Below are 18,803 nucleotides of genomic sequence, written 5' to 3' on the forward strand. Positions count from 1 at the left end.
GACTCTCAACTAAATCATAGACAAGAGAAATTTCTTGTCTGCTCTTTGTAAATAGCCACCTTCAGAACTAATCTTTTGATAGCAGGGTGTGGAACTGGGGTAAAGCCACTGACAGTGTATACCTTTTTGTATGTAGAAGCCTTGACATCAGTGGTGATTAATACATTTCGGAATAACCAGACTTTACTTAAACACATATTACCCCTGACATGTTATTCAGTGAAAATGTCTCCTTTGTTTGTTAAATCTTAATGATCTTCTTGAGTGTTTTTTTTTTTTTGAAAGATTAAAAGACATCACCACTTCCATCCACTTCATCAGACTGTTTTTTTTTTTCAGATAATAACCTCTTCCCATTTATTTGGAACATCCTCAGCACATTTCCAACTGATATCATGATGACTAGCAGTGATAGTGTGCCCCTTGCTGCTGCTGTATGTCAGAGGCATATTGTTAGAATGATGGCATCATAGTAGCACACAGGGCTGTGGCCACTGATAGATGGCAGGAGCAGTACTGAGACAATTTCTGACTAATATGGATAGTCATACATATAAACATAATCCACATGTGTATATATATCTTGTCATAGGACAGAGTAAAGAACACACACCTCCAGACATGGAGGTGCTACTGTTGGCCCTATGTGGTCGACATGTCCTTGAGAAGGGTAAAGCTGATAAGTTCTTTCATGACCAGGTATGGCAGGGTGTTGTGCAAGACATCATTGCTGTGGACAGCCATAATAGGACAGTAGTACAGGTGTCTTATTACATGATCACCAGTATAATACTGGATGCCAAGACACAGGAAATTGCCAGACACAGGTTGACCACAGTGGGTGGACTGCTAACATAGAGGCATCTCATGGAGAGTGAGGGATTCCTGATATCTTTTTCTGGGAAGGTAAGAGAACACTCATACCAGATAGTGGTTTGGATATGGGAGATGGGCTGGTGGCAAATGCCCGGATGTTCACAGAGAATGCACCAGGTTTGTACTAACATTTCCATTCCTCTGGAACAATGACACATTAGTGTGAATGGCTTGCTCTGAAAAAACACATATGCTTATCTATTAGCCAAGGGAGTCAGGGCTGGAGAAGCAACAACTTATACAACAAGGTAACTTTATGCCCATAAGCTATGTAGGCATTTGGCATGTAGCATTTAAGTGGCACATATTTGTAGGAGTGACACCTATGATGCAGCATAACCACAGATATGTTATCTGTATACTTCCACAGATCCCTGTAGTAGAGACACCAGCACAACTAGTCACAACATGCCTGAAATCAGCATGTCAACAATGGCTGACAATGATGGCACCATGAACATGGCAGAGATCTGAAGACATTATAGAACTGTCAGCAATGCCACATTGGAGGCCATACTGACATCACTTGCTGTTGAGATAGTTGAGTATGAGAATGACCCACCAGCTTCCCTTGTCTTTAGTGCTTCATGTTCATAGGTTCATAGGTTCGTACTAGGCTATCTGCCCTAAGGCATTTATAAGCCTAGCCAGAGTGTATGTGGCTTACACCACCCCTTAGGATGAGAATACTACGCCCTTTTAGGGTTTAGTTTACTATGCCTCTGTCTAGTAGTGACACAGAGATGACCCCCGGGGTAAACCTATGATCTCCCATCCACTCGTCGAGATTTCTCTTGAATAGAGTCAGTGAGGGGCTCTGCCTAACATGGACTGGGATTCTGTTCCAGAGTGTAGGGAGCCTCTGGGTTATCAATCTGTCCCTCCAGCACATCCTATTTATTTCTGTGTTGAGGTTTAAGTCACTTGTTCTCGTGGCTGTGATGGATTTGGATTTTCTGAGGTGGAGCATGTCCATTAATTCAGGATTGGACATGGCCTTCAGGCACAGATCACCTCTGAGTAGGTGGTATGCGACTGAATAGAGCTGGAGTTTTTTCAGTCGGGCAGCATATGACATATGTTTAAGACCCTTTATCCTCTTGGAGAGGAACTTTTGGGGTTTTTCCAACTGCTGCAGGTGTCGGGTGAGATACATCCCAAATGGGGCATTGTACTCAATCATTGGCCTGATAGGAGAAGAGTACAGGGGCACAATGACCTCTCTTGATCTAGATGTGAAACCCTTCATGATAAGGTGGGCAATATAGAAGGTCTTCCTAACCACTTTGGCAATGTGAGTGTCAAATGAGAGGTTACTGTCAACCTGGGTCCCTAGGTCCCTGATTACCTCTTCTTAATGGATTACCGCCTATGTGGTAATTTGTCGGTACTTGTTTTTCCCAAAGGGTATGACTATACATTTTGGCGTTCAGCTTAAGGCCATGGCTCTGGCACCAATTATCCGTTTCTATGAGGCCTCTCAGAAGGATGTTTGTGTCCGCTGGAGTATCAATTATGGCGCCCAGTTTGCAGTCATCTGCGAACTTTGTCAGCCACAATCCTCCTATGTTTGCCTGTACCTCAGAAAAATAAATGCCGAACAAGAGGGGTCCCAGGACAGAGCCCTGTGGGACACCGGGACAGACTGGCTTAGTCTGGACATAGCAGCAGCACTCTGACCCTATGTCAGACCCACAGGGTCTGACATAGCTCCAGCAACTCTGACCCTGTGGGTTCTGTCCTTGAGCCAGTTTACAACCCATCTTGTGACATATGGGTTTACATTTAAGCTGGTGAGTTTGTCTATGATGCCCGAGTGGGGTATTGTGTCAAAGGCTTTTGCAAGGTCAAGGTAGGCTGTGTGAACTGCCTTACCCTCATCAATGGCCTTAGTGACTGTTTCAAAAAAGTCGACCAAGTTCAAAAGGCAGGATCTGCCCTTGACAAAGCCAAATTTGGTAGGATCCAATGTCTGTAGGTCCCCAATGTCTTTGTTTATGAGTTCCATAATGATCCTCTCCATAGCTTTGCAGACCAGGCTCGTCAAGCTTATGGGTGGTAATTTCCAGGGTCCGTAGAAGCACCGCCTTTGTGAAGTGGGACCACTGTTGCCGTCGCCACTCTTTGGTGCACGATCCTGTAGTAAGGCTAAGATTAAACAGCAGCTTTATGTGTGGGTTTAGTTCCTCCTGGAGTTCATGTAGCACACAGCCCAGGACACCATCCGGTCCCATTGATGCTGTGTTTTTAGCTTTAGAGAGGGCGGCTCTCACCTGGGCATCTGAGATGTTAGGGAGGCTACACTCTGCTGGGATAGTTATTTCTCTTTTTGGGGGAGAGGGGGAGGAGAAATTTGCACTGAACCTGTCTGCCAGAATGTTGGCAATGTCAGTGGGTTCAGTGTATTTTGTGTCATTTTGGACTAACTCTGAGCATATCTGGGAGTTTCCACCCAGGTTTCTAACATAGCTAAAGAAGGCCTTGTGATTGTCTTTTGTGTCTTGATTTTTCTCTCAAAGTTGGCCTTGGATGATTTTATGAGTGATCGTAGTTTTTGCTAGTACTGATCAGAGATGCCTTCCCTTTTAGGGATTTTGCTCTGTCATGTAGTAGCTTCCTCCTCCTGTTGTAAAGTTTGTTTATGGCTGGGGTCCACCAGACCGCGCCTGCCTTTGGGAATGGGTCTTGGTTTATTTGGGATTGCATGATCCATGCATTCTTGAAGGTGCCCATAGAAGGCATTTGCAAAGTATTCAGCAGTGTGGGTTGTGGTTTCCACTGGCCCAGGGGCCTTGAAGGATACCACTTCAGTCTTAAGAAGTGTGAAGTTTGCTTTTGAGAAGTTCTTCACTGTGGTCTTTGTGCAGGGGTGGGGTGGGATGTGGATTTCCAGTGAGATTAATTTATGATCTGATCTTACCAAAGAGGAATATACGGAGCATTTTGTCCCCATGTTTGTGATGATCAGGTCTAGTATATTGTCTCCTCTTGTGGGAATGGTGACTAGTTGTTCCATTGCATTTGAGTTTATGAATTCTAGGAACCTTTGGGCTAGGGTGTTGGGGCTTGAGTAATGTTCCCAGTCTATGTTTGGGTAGTTGAAGTCTCCCAAAATGATGGTATTTGGAGAGACATTCATACTCTCCAGTGTCTTCAGGAAGGCTGTGTGGGGTTCCTGAGTTTGAGAGGGTGGTCTGTAGCATGCTACGTTTTGCCTATGGTTAGTTGCACCTGGATGGTCTCTGATGCTTCGTGCATTGCCACTAACCTGGATGTGGGTATCTTTGATGAAAATGGATACCCCCCTCCTTTGTGGTTCGGTCCAAGTTTTGGGGCCGGAAAGCATGATATGAGGTAAAACCTGATAGTGCTGGGGTGCTCTCAGGAGCCTTGAACCAGGTTTCAGTCACTGCACAGACATCGATGTTCTCCATACTGAGGAGGGCGTGCATCTTGAGGTTTAGACTTCTGGCATTGAGCAGCATTACCCTTAGTTTTTTTCCACTTGTGTTTTCTAGGGAGGTAGGTTTGTCATTTGAGCCTTGCCTAAAAAAGGCACTATGGGGGTGGTCCTGCCCATGTTATCCCCACCCAAGCTACATGAAAGTCACTGGACAGATGGCATCAGAAAGCCACACTGACTCTGTGGTGTCAGACATAGGGGAGAAAAATGTCACTGTCATAACTCAAGGACATACTCTGGCGTGGTTGTCACTCTTGGTATCATCCAGCAGATATGTTGATCAGTGATCCAGGCACAGATAGCCAGTAATCACACCATATTCATCATGTTAAGTATGTTACATGGCCTGTATGAGAAAGTACAACCTCCTCAGGGCTGCAGGACATCCTGCAGAGTATGCAGAGTAACATGGCATATAAAGACATAAATCTGACACACCTGCTGAGGGCAGTGGATACCCACTTGATGAGCACTGGTGAATCTATGAGAATATGGGCAAATGCGCACTGTGGCAGTGCTAATGGATGGCAGTGCAGTGAATGGTCATAAACCTGGAGTCATGGCAGCCATGGCCACCTACCTGGTTGTAATAGATAAGATTTGCAAGAGATTGCTTTTATTTTGTTGTAAGTTCTTAAAACTGAATAGCATACAGCAAATCTTTGAGACAGGAAGTTTTGCATCAGGTGACACATTTTCCCTGCATACAGCAGATCATTGAGACAGGAAGTTTTGCATCAGGTGACACGTTCTCCCTGCACTGTTGCCAGCTGTCCTAGTTTGAATGGGACAGTCATGGATTAATCACGTGCATGCCACTGTCATGTCCCGGTTTTCTGGTGATACTATAAAAAAGTTAATATAGACTGTACATTTCCTTTCCCTCTTACTGCTAACATTGAAAAGATTAATATTTACTTTTATGCTAGCAGTCCAGCACTTCCCTGGTAATGTTAGTGTTGCACTTGCATGTTAGATTTATTTGGAGGTCTTGTTTTTTAAGCCAGTATCCCACTCCCCCCCCACTTGACCTTACTTGTGTTTGCAGGCTATTGGTCTGCTGTCTGTTTTCAATTAGGTCCAGTCTTAATGTTTAGCATAGTAATTGGCTGAACCTCAGGTAGGACCAAAGTCAGAATGGAAACAATCATTATATAAGCTCCTGGTGTGGTTGCTTAGGGTTTGGGAGTCCTGAAGAACATCTTGTGTATCAGTTCCTGAAATATTTCTTTAAAAGAGATATGTGTTGTTTTCAGTAAAAAAATGATATTATATATAAAAGATCTGTAATCTGCCTTCATCCTTACTGCAGCACTGCGCTTGAGACCAGATTAATGATTGAATGCTTCTTGCTGCCAGCTGGACTGTCGGCAGTGACTGATAGAGCCGAAGTTGATGATGATTGATTGGTATTGGTCTGCCACAGTAAATCAGATAGCAGTGCCTGGCTGGCTGTTGACATCTGCATTATTAATTTCAGTCTTCTTTAGTGAGCTTGATGATAGAATTTTTGCTTTCTGCAAACATTCTCAGGTTCAGTTTTGTAGTATTTAACCCAATTCATAAAATAAGAACATTTTTCTCCTTCCCTCCAAAAACATTTATTCTTTCTTCCATAGGTATTGTCTTCCCATGCAAAAAAAAAATGAATGTTTTCAGGGGTAAGGTGGAAGATATTCCTTCTTAATGAATTAGGCTATATACCACCAGGACAGTTAATCTACCTACAAAATAAATAAATAAATATAGTCTCCTGACTCCTGTATTATTTGTTATTTTATTTAAACATTTGTTTGATGTCTGGTGGGTAGAGTAAGTTGGACCCATTTTTGTTGCAACCCATAATCCAAAGGCAGTTGCTGGTGCAGGTTTAGCACTGAAAATGAAAGACTATAAGCTGCTTGACAGCTTCAATCTGCAGCTCTGAGTTTGATTCCCTCATTTTCTATTCGCCTTGTGTATGCAAGTCAGAAAATGACAGTACTTTGAGAGGGAGAAAGTGAGAGAAAGAAACACAAGAAAAAGATTAAAAAAAGACAGAGAAAACACTACAAATAATTAAGAACAAAAGTCCAAAATCAGGGCAATTTTTAAATGTTGGTCTGTTTCACTTAGAACAACAGATCTTGCTGTTGCATTGACATGCATTTTCTAAAGAATAAGAAGTATATCTAACATCTAGCATCATTGACTCTGTGTAATCCTCAGTGATGCAGCAGCAAATCAAAAACTTTCCATGCGTGGAGAGAGAAAAGAAAATAAATTAGGGGAGAGACAAAAAAATAAGGAAACAGAGGAGAGAGAATGAAGGAAATGTGAGCTGGGGAAAGAAGGAAATGTGGAAGGGAGAAAGAGAAAGATGAAATAAAATTAGGGAGTGTAACGGTCTGCTTTAGAAGAACGTTAATAGAACACCTTTTGAATGTACATGCAAGTGGTTCTCTTTTCATTTTATTTAAAACTTACTATCTTGAATATTAAGCCTTAGACACGTTTTATTTCTTCCTTGAAATAATTTCTTTTGTTTACCTTAATTATGATTTTTGTAAATTTTCTCAAATCATCACTGGATCAAAAGGTTGTTAAGAAAAAAAAAAGCTCTAAAATGTAATAGAGAACTTGTAGAACCCCATGGCTTCTGGGGGCATATCGGGTCTCAGACCTCTGGCTTAATTAATATGCTTAGCCACACACCCTATGTCCCACTTTGGATATCTGAAAAGGTGGCCACCCTATCTCCCTGCCATTCCTAATTTCTCATTATCATGAGCTTCCATGATTGAATTTGTCTTTCCCTTTTCTGGATCCACACACCTTTGATACCAAGCCTCTGAGCATTTGGGAATTTCTGTCATGGTACAGCTATTATTTTCTGTTTTTTTAAATAGGCACCCTCTCTCACCTCTGAATCCTTCTTTCTGATAGTCATCCTTTGCAAAATGTATTTTGTCACCATTGTTGAGTGCTCTAGAAAAAGTGGAAAGGAAGTCATAATACTTTTTACTAACAGTGATGTTATGTATGATTATGATGTCACTAAGATTGAGCACCAGTGTTACACTGCTAGAACAGGCTGTTGCAAATCTGACAAACTGGATGCATGCTAATCCTTCATACTGTTTGCCTTCCAAAGGAACACTTCTGTTATAGGTCGTTTTTTATGAGTCCCTCGCATTACTGTACTTCATTTTTGACTTTGTAATTGATTGAAGACCGTAGCATATTCCTTGTGTCAAATCTTTGTGTCTGTTTCCTTATTGCTACATGATGCAGAAATGAGTTTTATTTTTGCAGATGGAAGATGAGGACTTCATTTTGCCCCGAAAACTGCAGGCTGCTTTGGAGCACATTCTGGACCAAAGGAATGAAATGGCAAATGAGAAGGAAGAAGATACTCCAAATGGTAGGATATGGCTGAATACTAATGAGTCTTTTTTAAAAACTTTCTTTAATTTACTTTTGTCTTTCTCTACCTGTGCACATTGGGAAAGTACATTTGTGGAAGTACATTTACCATAACAGTACATATTCTAATAACCACTGCTGCAGGAGCCTTAGCTATATGGATTATATCCTGCCAAGGGATACATGTCATATGACTGAAAGATTAAAACATCAAACCTTACTTCAGCAAGATGAGAACATCAAATGTCTTAATCATCGAAAGCTGGCGTCAGCGAATTTTAACACATCGAATAGCAATAGTCGACCAACAGCTGCACATAAGTTGGAAAGAATATACTTATTTACTCCCATCATGTTATACATACCAAAAGTAACATGTAAGATGGTAACTGAACAGCTGGCCAGATTTCAAAGCTTCAGGACACCTTTCATGCACCCAAACTGTCAGGCAGCTCGAGCTGAGCTGAGTAAAAGACAAGTTTGGGCACCAAGCCTTTCAGAGATTTCCAGGTAGCAGAAAGATTGAGGCTGAGCCCTGAAAGGACAAAGCTAAGAACAACAAAAATAAATATACACACCCTGACATACAAAGCACACCAAAAAAACAGGGGGATGGAGGGATGGATCCAGCAGTAATCATTCAAACATCTACTGCCATAACCTTAAGATTACTTACACAATTCTGTTATGTTGATTATATTGATTAGTCCTACAGTAGTCTTTGCTATATTGATAGATCACCCTAGCTAACTACATTTAGGAGGTGGAAGGAGAAGAGTCCAGGAGCCCCTAGATAATGGTCCTAGCAAAGACCGATCTGAACTAAAGAAGGAATCAAGTTTATAGTGCTCTATAGAAGTATATACAGAGTACCAACTAGCAGCTTCTAGAATCTAACCCTTTCCAAAAAGCCATAGATGAATCCAAGGCCCTAGTAGAGTGGGCCTTGTCCCTGCCTGGAATAGTTTTGTTGTGGTGAGTATAGCTGAAGGTAATAGCCTTAGACAACCATTTAGAAATATTCTGTTTTGACACAAGTTGTCTCTTCTTCTTACCTTCACAAGAAATGAACAATTGATCCGAAGATCTGTAAGATTTAGTTCTGTCAAGATAGTACCTGAGTTGCCTGTGGACAGGCAAGGTATAGAGTGTATCCTTTCTCCCTCATTTTAGATTCAGAAAAGAAAATGGAGAGATTGATAGTATGGCTTCAAGTAAACTTGAATATCACTTTAGGCATAAAAGAAAGGTTGGTTCTCAAAGAAGCTCTATGCAAAAAAATGAGATAGGGGTGACACACCGTAAGAGCTTGCAACTCAGATACACTTCTTATATAGGTCAGAACAGTCATTAAAACTGTTTTGCATGTTAAGAACTCATGTCAGCCAAGTTAATTGGTTCAAATGGAGTGTGTAAAGAACCAAACGTATCCAGGAATGACGCCTTGAAGTATATGTTTGAAAATTGCTTTAATTTTAATCATAAGTTTTGATGAAGTCCTTGTTAATGTGCAGGGGACAAAAGCACTCAACTTTTAGTGAATTAAAATTAAAGTAATTTTCAAGCATATACATCAAGGTGTCATTCCTGGCTACTTTGGGATTCTTTACATGCTCAGTTTTTTGTTATTCATTCTTTTGTGGAATGTGTCTGCTTTGTGTTTGGTTCTTATTTTATTTTTTTTTTTTGTTGAAATGGAGCAAGTGTTAGCTTCTCTAACACACAATTTAGATCCCCAGGAGGGGCCACTGTTTTTTTGGATGTCTCTTCTACAAAATCCTTTCAAAAACATTTTAACATTAGAATGCCTTGAAGGAGGGATACATGAGATGACATACTGAAATGGCCAATAAATGAACCCTGAGAGGAGAATAAGAAAGGCTATAGGATAGTAAGTCACATAAATATTGTAAAACCAGAGAAGAACTGAATGGGTGCTGGTTATGTTGTTGGCACCAACTAGGAAAACTTTTTCATTTGGTAATATGTGATTTTCTAGTAGAAATCTGTCTTGCCTCCATTAGTAGATACTGCACATCCTCAGTAAAGAGGTGCTTAAAAGGAATTAAAACCCCATCATTCACACAGTCAGTTGAAGTTCACTGATGTCAGGGGGTATCAAACACCCGTGATATTGTGTGTGTAGATTCAGTCTGAGGAATCATGTGGTAATTTCCGCAGCCATTTCCAAAAGAAGGGAGAACTACATTATCATGGGCCAGAAGGGAGTCACCACAATGATCTTGGAGGATACCTTCTGAATCTTCAAAATTCTCTGGATATTAGTGGAAAGTGTGGAAAAGCATACAGAAGGATTCCTGTCCAAGGAAAGGAAAAGACATCTGTCTTCCAGGCTTTCTTACATTGAGTCCTGGAACATACTCTTGCCAGTAAATCATTTAGAGAGAAGGCAAAGAGGTTCACTTGAGGAGTTCTCCACACATGGATCAAATCTTGGAAGACCCCCTCATCTAATTTATATTTGCAAGGGTCTGCCATGATCCTGCTCAGCTTGTCTGCCATACAGTCTTGCTCTGATGGAATGTAGGATGCCTGTAGAGAGAGACTGTGCTGTGAAGCTATATCCCAAGCTAACATGGCTAGTCTGTAAAGAGGGCATGGCTTGGTTCTCCCTTGTTTGTTGATGTACCCCATGATTCTGTTATTGTCTGTAACCACTTGAAGATGTCACAAGGACCAAAGATGATTCAGAGAGTCGAGTGCCTTGTTCAAGGGCTAGCATCTCCTTGATATTTTTGTGCATGTATCTGTCCTTGGTGTCCCACACCCCCTTCACCAAGTGTGAGGCATCCATGGTGACTGATTGTTTTAGAGCAGAGAGGGAGAAGGGGATACCTGGATTTAAGGATATCTGTTGTGTCCACCAACTGATTTCTCTTCTGAAAAAAAAGAGCATTAAGGATTTGAAAAAATAAAGGGTGTGTTGATGCTGGGTTCAAAGAAATTTCAGATACTACTGTATCTTTCTCATGTGGGTCTTGTCAGGGGTATCATGCCAATCATAGATGCCATAAGACCGAAAATCATGAGGTATTCCCTTACAGTGACCATTGCCTGAGTGGAAAACCTTAGAAACAGATCTAGGTATAGATCTAGATCTTTTTTTTTTTTTCCTGTGGAAGAAAAGCTCAAAGCAGTACCAGTTGCCGTAGCCCTGGAAGACGTATCAACAGAGTTATACACACACTGAAAACAATGAGTAGTGACATGCGCAATAAAATAAACCGTGTTATTTAAAGAAGATTTTTTCCTCACAAGAAGAAACTGCAGATAATACATACCCCGTGCCCTCACAATTAGAAAAAACTTTAATATATGATCCTGACAGTTCAAAATTCTGAATATAAAAGCTGCAGAAGTATACAGTTTTTCTCATAGCTATCAATAATTTTCCCATCCTTATCAGAAAGAGTAGGATTGGAATTGACTGGATAATTGGCGGTAGTGGGATCAACTAGCGCTATAGCTGCTGGGTCATGTTTGGAAATAGTGTATAACAATTTAAGGCTGTGGAACTTTATACATTCTATCTGCCTTTTTAGGGACAGCTGGCTGATTATCAGAAAAAAATTGCAGACAGTGATCCTTTAAAGCAAACAGAACATTTTTTTTCTGAGGGACTGAGAAGCCTCTGTGTACTCCTAGTGAAAACACTGGGATATTCTAGCAGTAGTGTAGAGAAAGAGAAACCCCACAGGGAGAATTAGACACTGACTCTGAATCAAAAATTTGAAGGGGAAAAACTGTATCCATCCCTGTATCTTCCTGTTCAGATTCAGTACCTTGAATCTCTTCAGGAAAAGTGGTATCAGTGTTTCTTTTATCAGAAACTACTTTACAAGAAGGATCAGTAACCTGAATTAAACCCGAGCCAGACCCAGTAAACTACTTTTATCCAAAGAAATTTGAGGAGGCATAGATACATGCTTGTATTTCTGTTTCTTATTGACAGGAAAAATGGGGCTAACCATGTTGCTAATGTCAGTAGCAGCTTCCTCAGGGATGGGTACAGCATTCTGACAAAACAGGCAAACCCTCCCTGTTCCCCCTCCCAGGACAGACAAGAGTGGCTCTCCCTTGCCCACTGAAGGGACCCTAACAGCCACAAGGACATGGCTAACCCCTGGTCCATAGTGGTTGTAGGTGCTACACCAGAGGGATCGGGGGTAGAAGATGTGTGGTCTTAAGTACAACAAATGGCCACAGCAGAGTCACCCACCTGCAGCACTGGCAAATTGCTAGCCTTCTAGGGTGGCAAAGACTTCTTATTTTTTTTTTCTATTTGTGACTGGAAGAAAGACCAACTGTGTCTGTTCCATTAGCAAGCCAAAAATGGTGCCTGTTTCCAGGGAACATAAGCAGCAAATGCCGGTTAACACTACCAGTCAACAAAAGTTACTTTTTTGACAGAAAAGCACAGTAAAAATCACTTAACACTATTACAGCCCTCCAAAAGTAAAATAAACACAATTTCTCCACAGAAAAAAATGTTTTCAATTACTGGGGGTTTGTTTTTTATGTTTAAGGGCTTTCAAAAAAAACAAAACGTTATGTAAGATGTGACATAGACGCAAATGGATATGACATGAAACAACTGTATAAAAGACCAACCTGCCGAACAGTATATACATCTAAAATAAAGTTGGAACTAGACATTTAGCAAAAGAGCAGTTATATATAAAAGGTGGTAATAATTACATAACAAAATGGTGCTTTCTGTAATGTCTTTCAATCTGAATGGTCTTACAGATAAATATAAAAAGGAAAGAGTAGTGACTTATATTATAAAATGTGGCGTGCAAATAGCTATGTCACAGGAGACACACCTGGAAAAGACAGAATGTGAATTTGATAAAGGTTTTCGGGATGGTTATTCAGGGGAATATCTGGGGCAAAGGAAAAGAGGAGTACGTACATTAATTGCAACAGGAGGTCCAACAGTGATAGAAGATGAGAAGAAAGATAATAATGGAAGATACATAGTACTAAGGGGCTACTGGCTAGGGAGGAGGACTACACTGGCATGCATTTACATCCCCCCTAAACTGCTATAATGGAGCTTAAGAAAATTCTGGGAGAAATAATCAGCTTTCAGCAAGGAATATTACTTATAGGTGGGGACTGGAATTTGATTTGCAACAGTGAAGATGTCTCGGGGGGGGGGTCCTAGAAGGGATAATATAACAAGGGAGGGTAGATTTTTGAAGAAGTTTATAAAAATGTTTCGCATGGAAGATGTGAATTCAGTACTAGGAGTTCAGAGTGAATTTACATATTACTCACTGAGATACAACTGGGCTAGGCTAGATAGATTTTATATCTCACAAGAACGTGCATTTAATTGAAGGTCTTTAAACACACCCAATAACTGTTTCAGATCATGCACCAATAATATCTAAAATAAAAATGCAAGACAATGAAATGAAAATGAGACACTGGCGCTTTCCCACCTACCGGTTGAAAAGAGAGGAATTTAAGGAATGGGTTGTGGAATTAATTCAGGAGCTACTAGAGAAGATAGATTTATCTTCTGAAAACATAGCTAAGGAGTGGGATAAAATTAAAGTGGTGTTTAAAACTAGGTTGGAAACAAAAGAAAGGGAGATATGGCTAAACAGTAACAAGAGTTATTTAGGAGGATTGACAAATGTTAAAAGTATTGCAAAATTGGGGTAATTTCACAGAACAAGAAGAGAAGCAACTGCAGAATGCTAAATAGAAAATAAGGGATTACCTCGATAATATGCATGAGTTTAGAAAGATTGCTGTTAAGCAACTGTTTTTTGATAATAATTCTAGCGCACAGGCAACAAAAAGTGGAAAGGGCAGTCACCAAGCTTAGGGAGCCTGTAACAAGGAAGATAACAAGAGACCCTGTAGAAGTATTAGAAATATTTCGGAATTTTTATGAAAATTTATATAAAGCAGAGAAATACGGAAATCAAGAAAAGGTACAAATGGAAACGTTTATGGAAGAATTAAATATGCCAAAGTTGCAGATAGATGAGGCTCAATTACTAACAGGATAAGAAGGGATGAGATAAAAATGGCTATGCCTAACCAATCTACAGGAAAGTCTCCAGGAAGAGATGGTAGTCCTGTGGAAGTTTGGATGTTAGGAGAGAAAAAACTGATAAAGATCTGGAAGGTTTTGTTTAACAGTATTTTAAGAGGAGGAGAAGTACCAGCATCCTGGAAGAAGGCGGTGGTAATGGTAATACCTAAAGAGGGTAAAGGTCCATTGGATCCAGCTTCATACAGGCTCATTTCAATACTAAACCATGATTATAAAGTGTTTATGTCTGTAATGGCTAAATGAATGGCAAAAGTGATACCAAAATTGATAGATATGGATCAGTTTGGTTTTGTGGAGAGGAGGCAAACATTAGACAATATTAACAGAACGTTGATAATCCAGAGGGAAGCAGAATGTAAGAAAGTACCACTTTTATTGGTGGTCTTGATGCAGAGAAAGCATTTGACAGAGTAGGCTGGGACTTCATGAGCAGGGCAGTGGAAGCATTTGCTTTCCCTAATACAATTATAAGGTTGATTAGAAGAATATATGAGGGATCGGAGGCATGAATTAACTGGGAGGGGTCCTCTCCGATAATTTCTGCTTGATCACAAGAACCAGGCAGTGTTGTCCACTTTCCCCTTTGTTGTTTGCATTATATTTAGAACCATTGGCAAAGAAAATAAGGGACTCAGAAATCCAAGCATATAATTGGTATGTTAGTCAGGAAAAGCTGGCTCTATTTTCAGATCATGTTTTATACATGACAAAACCAGAAAGGGACAGTAAACTGTTGTGGAACATTTTAAGACAGTTTCAGATTTTCTTGGGATACAAAATTAATGAAGCTAAAACAAAGGCAATAGTGGTAAATTATGTACCCAAACATGAACTGGTCCAACAATATCCATATTTATGGGGACATGATAAAATGAAGTGTTTAGGAGTATGGATTTGAAATTACTCTGTGATGGCAGCTAAGGATATGTGAGAAGAAACTAAACATAAGATAATACAAAAATTGAGAAACTGGAAGATCTGATATTGTTAATCCTCATTCATTCCTTACGTGTGGGTATCGGTTCCGACCTCGGAACCAAGCCGGCCATCTTCCAAGCTCGCGTCAGCTACGAACTCTCGAGCTAAAACTCTTACCCAGAATTCCCCTCTCCATGTTAACCCAGATTTCATTTGCCGCATCGCCAATCGGTCGTGTCAAGCTACTTCTCTTGAGCTAAGTACAATATTTTTTGTCATACTAATCTAACTTATCGCATTTAGCAACTATCCCTTCTTGAATCTTTTCAATCCCCTTCCTCCTCTTTACTGCGAGGTAATTTCTTTTTTACCATCATTGGTAAAACCTTTTCCTCCTTACCTTTGGGTATTTCTTGTACCATTGCTGGTATTTTTTCTGATTTTCCTTCTTTCCTAACATGGCAGATAAAAAAGGTAGTCCAGGATTTAAGAGATGTTCAGATTGTGGCCATAAATTACCTACTTCAGATGCACATTCCCTGTGTGTCTATTGTTTGGGTGTGCCTCATTTAACAGTTGACCTGCCCTGTAGAATTTGTAAGAATTTCTCTAACAGGACGTTGACTGAGAGAAAAAATAAATTGTTATTGAAGGGGCTACTTAAATCTCCTTTTTCAGAGGCTATTTCTGGGTCAGAGGCTTCAACCCCTCCAAGATCCCATAAGAAAAAGAGTGATGAACATACAAAGGCCAAGTCTCTTCCTTCGTCTCCTGCTGGGGACTCCCACCAACTGAGACTTAAGAAAGCTGACTTCCTCAGCTCCAGTGCTTTTGGTGCCTAGACCTTCGGCACCGAGGCCATCGACGCCATCTGTGATTTCGGCACTGACTAGCGTGTCCTTTACCATATCGGTACCAAGGGGCTCCTCGGTTCAGACTTCTCCACCGGCACCGACTATCCAGTCAATGCAGACTGTTACCACATCGGCTCCAACAATTTACCCGGCACCGACTACCCTCTCAGCACCGACAATTCAGTTATTGGCACAGATTTTTTTGGTTTCAGCCTCGGCGCCGACCTTATTGTCGGTGCAGACCATGACTTTGGCACTGATGATTTCCTCTGTGCAGACACCTGTAGATCAGTCCCTTACAGCCCCGTTGTTTTCAATGCAAACCGGTGAGGTGGGCACTGAGCTTGCCCCATCTTTGGATAGACCTGACTCTCCCTCAACCGTTTCCGTGAAATCCACTAGAAGCCTCTCTGAACATGACGAGTTGCGTCTTGTGGATCAAGTGCTTTTGGCCAGAGGTATCCCACCCCCCCCCAGGACCTATCCTTCCTTGGGAGGTGATTACCCATTGCCAAAGACTCCTACTTATTCTCCTCCTTCATTGCCTTTGAAGCCCCTTGATATAGCACAGACTTCCCCCTCTACAGTTCCCTTTATGGACCTCACTAAGGAACCACAGTTGCCTTCGTGGCAGGAGAGTTTTGCTATGACCCAGGATATCAGCTGTGGCATACGTAATTTGGTGTTTCACAGCCATCCAGGGACTCCCGAGTTGGCAGGCTGAGCCACTTAGGGGAGGGGTGACCCCTATCCTGGACACTCACCCCTCTTCAGGTGGACGGGCCTTCCAACTAATGGAGAAGGCTTTGGCATCGGCTGGCGATACTGTGCTATCAATCTCCCCACCCTCCTCTGGACCACAATGTACACAAGTCACTCCTGGCGGATATCGGGTGCAAGGGCCTCAGGATATACTCCCACAGGAAACCTCTTTTGCGTTGTATTCCCCAGCTTCTCCCTCTGAGGAAGTTCATCGAAAAAGCTCATGCAAGATGAAGCACATGGACTCCACAGAGGAGTCCCTTACTGAAGACACAGACTTTGATGATGGGGAAGGGTCCCTTCGCTCACCCTCTGAGGTATCCTTTGCTGATATTCTCGAAATTCTTACGCAGAGAGGTGACTGGCAGCCCTCGAACCTGACCTCTGAAGAGTCTGTGTTCCTGCAGGCCTTTCGTGCCCGACCCCCTACCTCCTGGTTTACTCCACCTGCCGACGAACTGGTCCGGCTCATCGTGCAGCGTGCGTGGAAGGCTCCTGACACCATTGAGGCTATTCCTCGGAGGCCAGATAAAATTTTGTCCCCTCCTGCTACTGATCCTCATTGGTCCAAAGGTCTTCCTGTAGATGCTCTGGTGGTGGCGGCTGCAACTAAGAAGGACCTGGCAGAAGAAGAAAGCCAGACTGTCCGTCCTCCCAACAAAGAGTCCCGGGCTCTGGACAGAATAGGGAAGCATACTTTTGCATCAGCGACCTTTGCAATCAGGTCCCTGAATTATATGACACACTTTACCAGACTTCAAAGGAATTTAATTTCTGAGCTCTCTGAAACTTTGGCTGGTGCCATGTCTGATGAGTTCCATGACAAAGTGGCCTGTCAGCTGGCCACCATTGAATCAATATCTAACTCCTCCATGCGCCTGATATCAGCTAGATCGGCGAGTTCAGGCATTCTGAGACGACATGCCTGGATGCACTTATATAATTTTGCGAAACCCTTCAAGGCTTCCTTTTTCAATGCTCCCATCGAAGCCTCTTCATTGTTTGGACTCACAGTTAAAAGCACACTGGCCAGATGTGAACAGGACGGTAAGACCCTTTCTGCCGTGGGTGTCTGTTATTCTTCCCCTCATTGGGAGGCTTTCTCCAGAAACCAGAAGAGTGGGAAGATATGGTACAAAAAGTCTCAGTGTCCTTTCTGTGACACACAGGCCGAGTTCTCCCCTAGAGGCAGAGGGGGAAACTCACAGGGAAGATGCCCTTTTTGGGGCAGAGGGGGTCCGCATAACCAGGATTCCAGGGACTCTTTTCCTGGCCAATCCTACCAGCGCTCCTGAAGAGCGGCCCAACTGCTTTTATCTGGAGCTGGTTGGGAGTCATTTCTCTTTGTACCCTTCTGCCTGGCTAACCATCACCACCGACTCTTGGGTACAAAGGATAATATTCCCGTCGATCTTTGTCCTGCCCCCCCCCCCCCCAACAAACTTACCCAACATTCCAACCAGTCAAAGGGAAGAAGCAGCATTAGAGATATCAAATTTGCTAAGAAAAAGAGTTATCCAAATAGTCCCTCCAGACCAGATAGGATCCGGATTCTACTCAAGACTTTTTTGGTGCCAAAGAAAACTGAGGGCTGGAGACCAATTTTGGATGTCAGTGTATTGAACAAGTTTGTAAGAGTACAAAAATTCCAGATGGTCACAATACAGTCTATCCTCCCACTTTTGGAAAAAGACAATTGGATGTGCTCGATAGATCTTCAAGATGCGTACTACCACATAAAAGTGGACAGGCCATCAAGAAGATTTCTGCGCTTCCATGCGGGAGCCAGTCACTACCAGTTCAGAGTACTGCCCTGCAGATTCTCTGCCGCCCACAGAGTGTTCACAAAGTGCATGGCAGTCATCACAGCTCACTTGTGACTACAAGGATTCCAGGTGTTTCCATACCTATATGACTGGCTCATCTCCACCCCCACCAGACACCTAATGGAAGAAGCTCTGGCATACTCTCTCCTCGCTGCAGAAAGCTTAGGCATAACCATAAACTGGCAAAAATCCAATCTCACCCCATCTCAGTCCACAGAATTCATAGGGGTCATCTTGGATACAAAGAATTGCAAAGCATCCATTCCAGAGCACAGAATTCCAAGGATAAAGCAACAACTGATCCCAATCCTTTCAAGGGAGAAATCCACAGCTCACTCTGTCCTACAGCTGTTGGGTTCCATGGCAGCCTCCATCACCATTGTCCCCCTGGCCAGGTTTCACATGAGGCTTTTACAATGGCTACTGCTCACCCAATGGTATCCTTTTCAGTATCCTCTTTCAGCCAAGATTCGGGTAACTCACAGGTGCAAACAGGAGTTGAATTGGTGGATGACCCACAACTAATCACAGTGGTCTCGCCCCTTCTCCCCCTAGAAGCCCAAAGCTACATTGACCACAGATGCCTCTCCCTATGCAGGGAC

The 18,803-nt window shown here is 42.2% G+C and overlaps 1 protein-coding gene across 6 annotated transcripts in view; it reads left to right on the forward strand.

Annotated features, from left to right (window-relative positions):
• The window catches only part of DENND2A (DENN domain containing 2A), a 2,268,767-nt gene that overhangs the window by 1,896,475 nt on the left and 353,489 nt on the right, over positions 1-18,803 (forward strand). For all 6 annotated transcript variants that reach the window (XM_044088248.1, XM_044088247.1, XM_044088242.1 and 3 more), the window contains one exon: positions 7,634-7,742. In XM_044088248.1, the coding sequence (XP_043944183.1) occupies positions 7,634-7,742 (109 nt within the window). The remainder of the gene's footprint in view (positions 1-7,633; positions 7,743-18,803) is intronic.

This window comes from Protopterus annectens, chromosome 11.part0 (genome assembly GCF_019279795.1).
Source record: "Protopterus annectens isolate FY-2018-M chromosome 11.part0, PAN1.0, whole genome shotgun sequence".
Taxonomy (NCBI): domain Eukaryota; kingdom Metazoa; phylum Chordata; order Ceratodontiformes; family Protopteridae; genus Protopterus; species Protopterus annectens.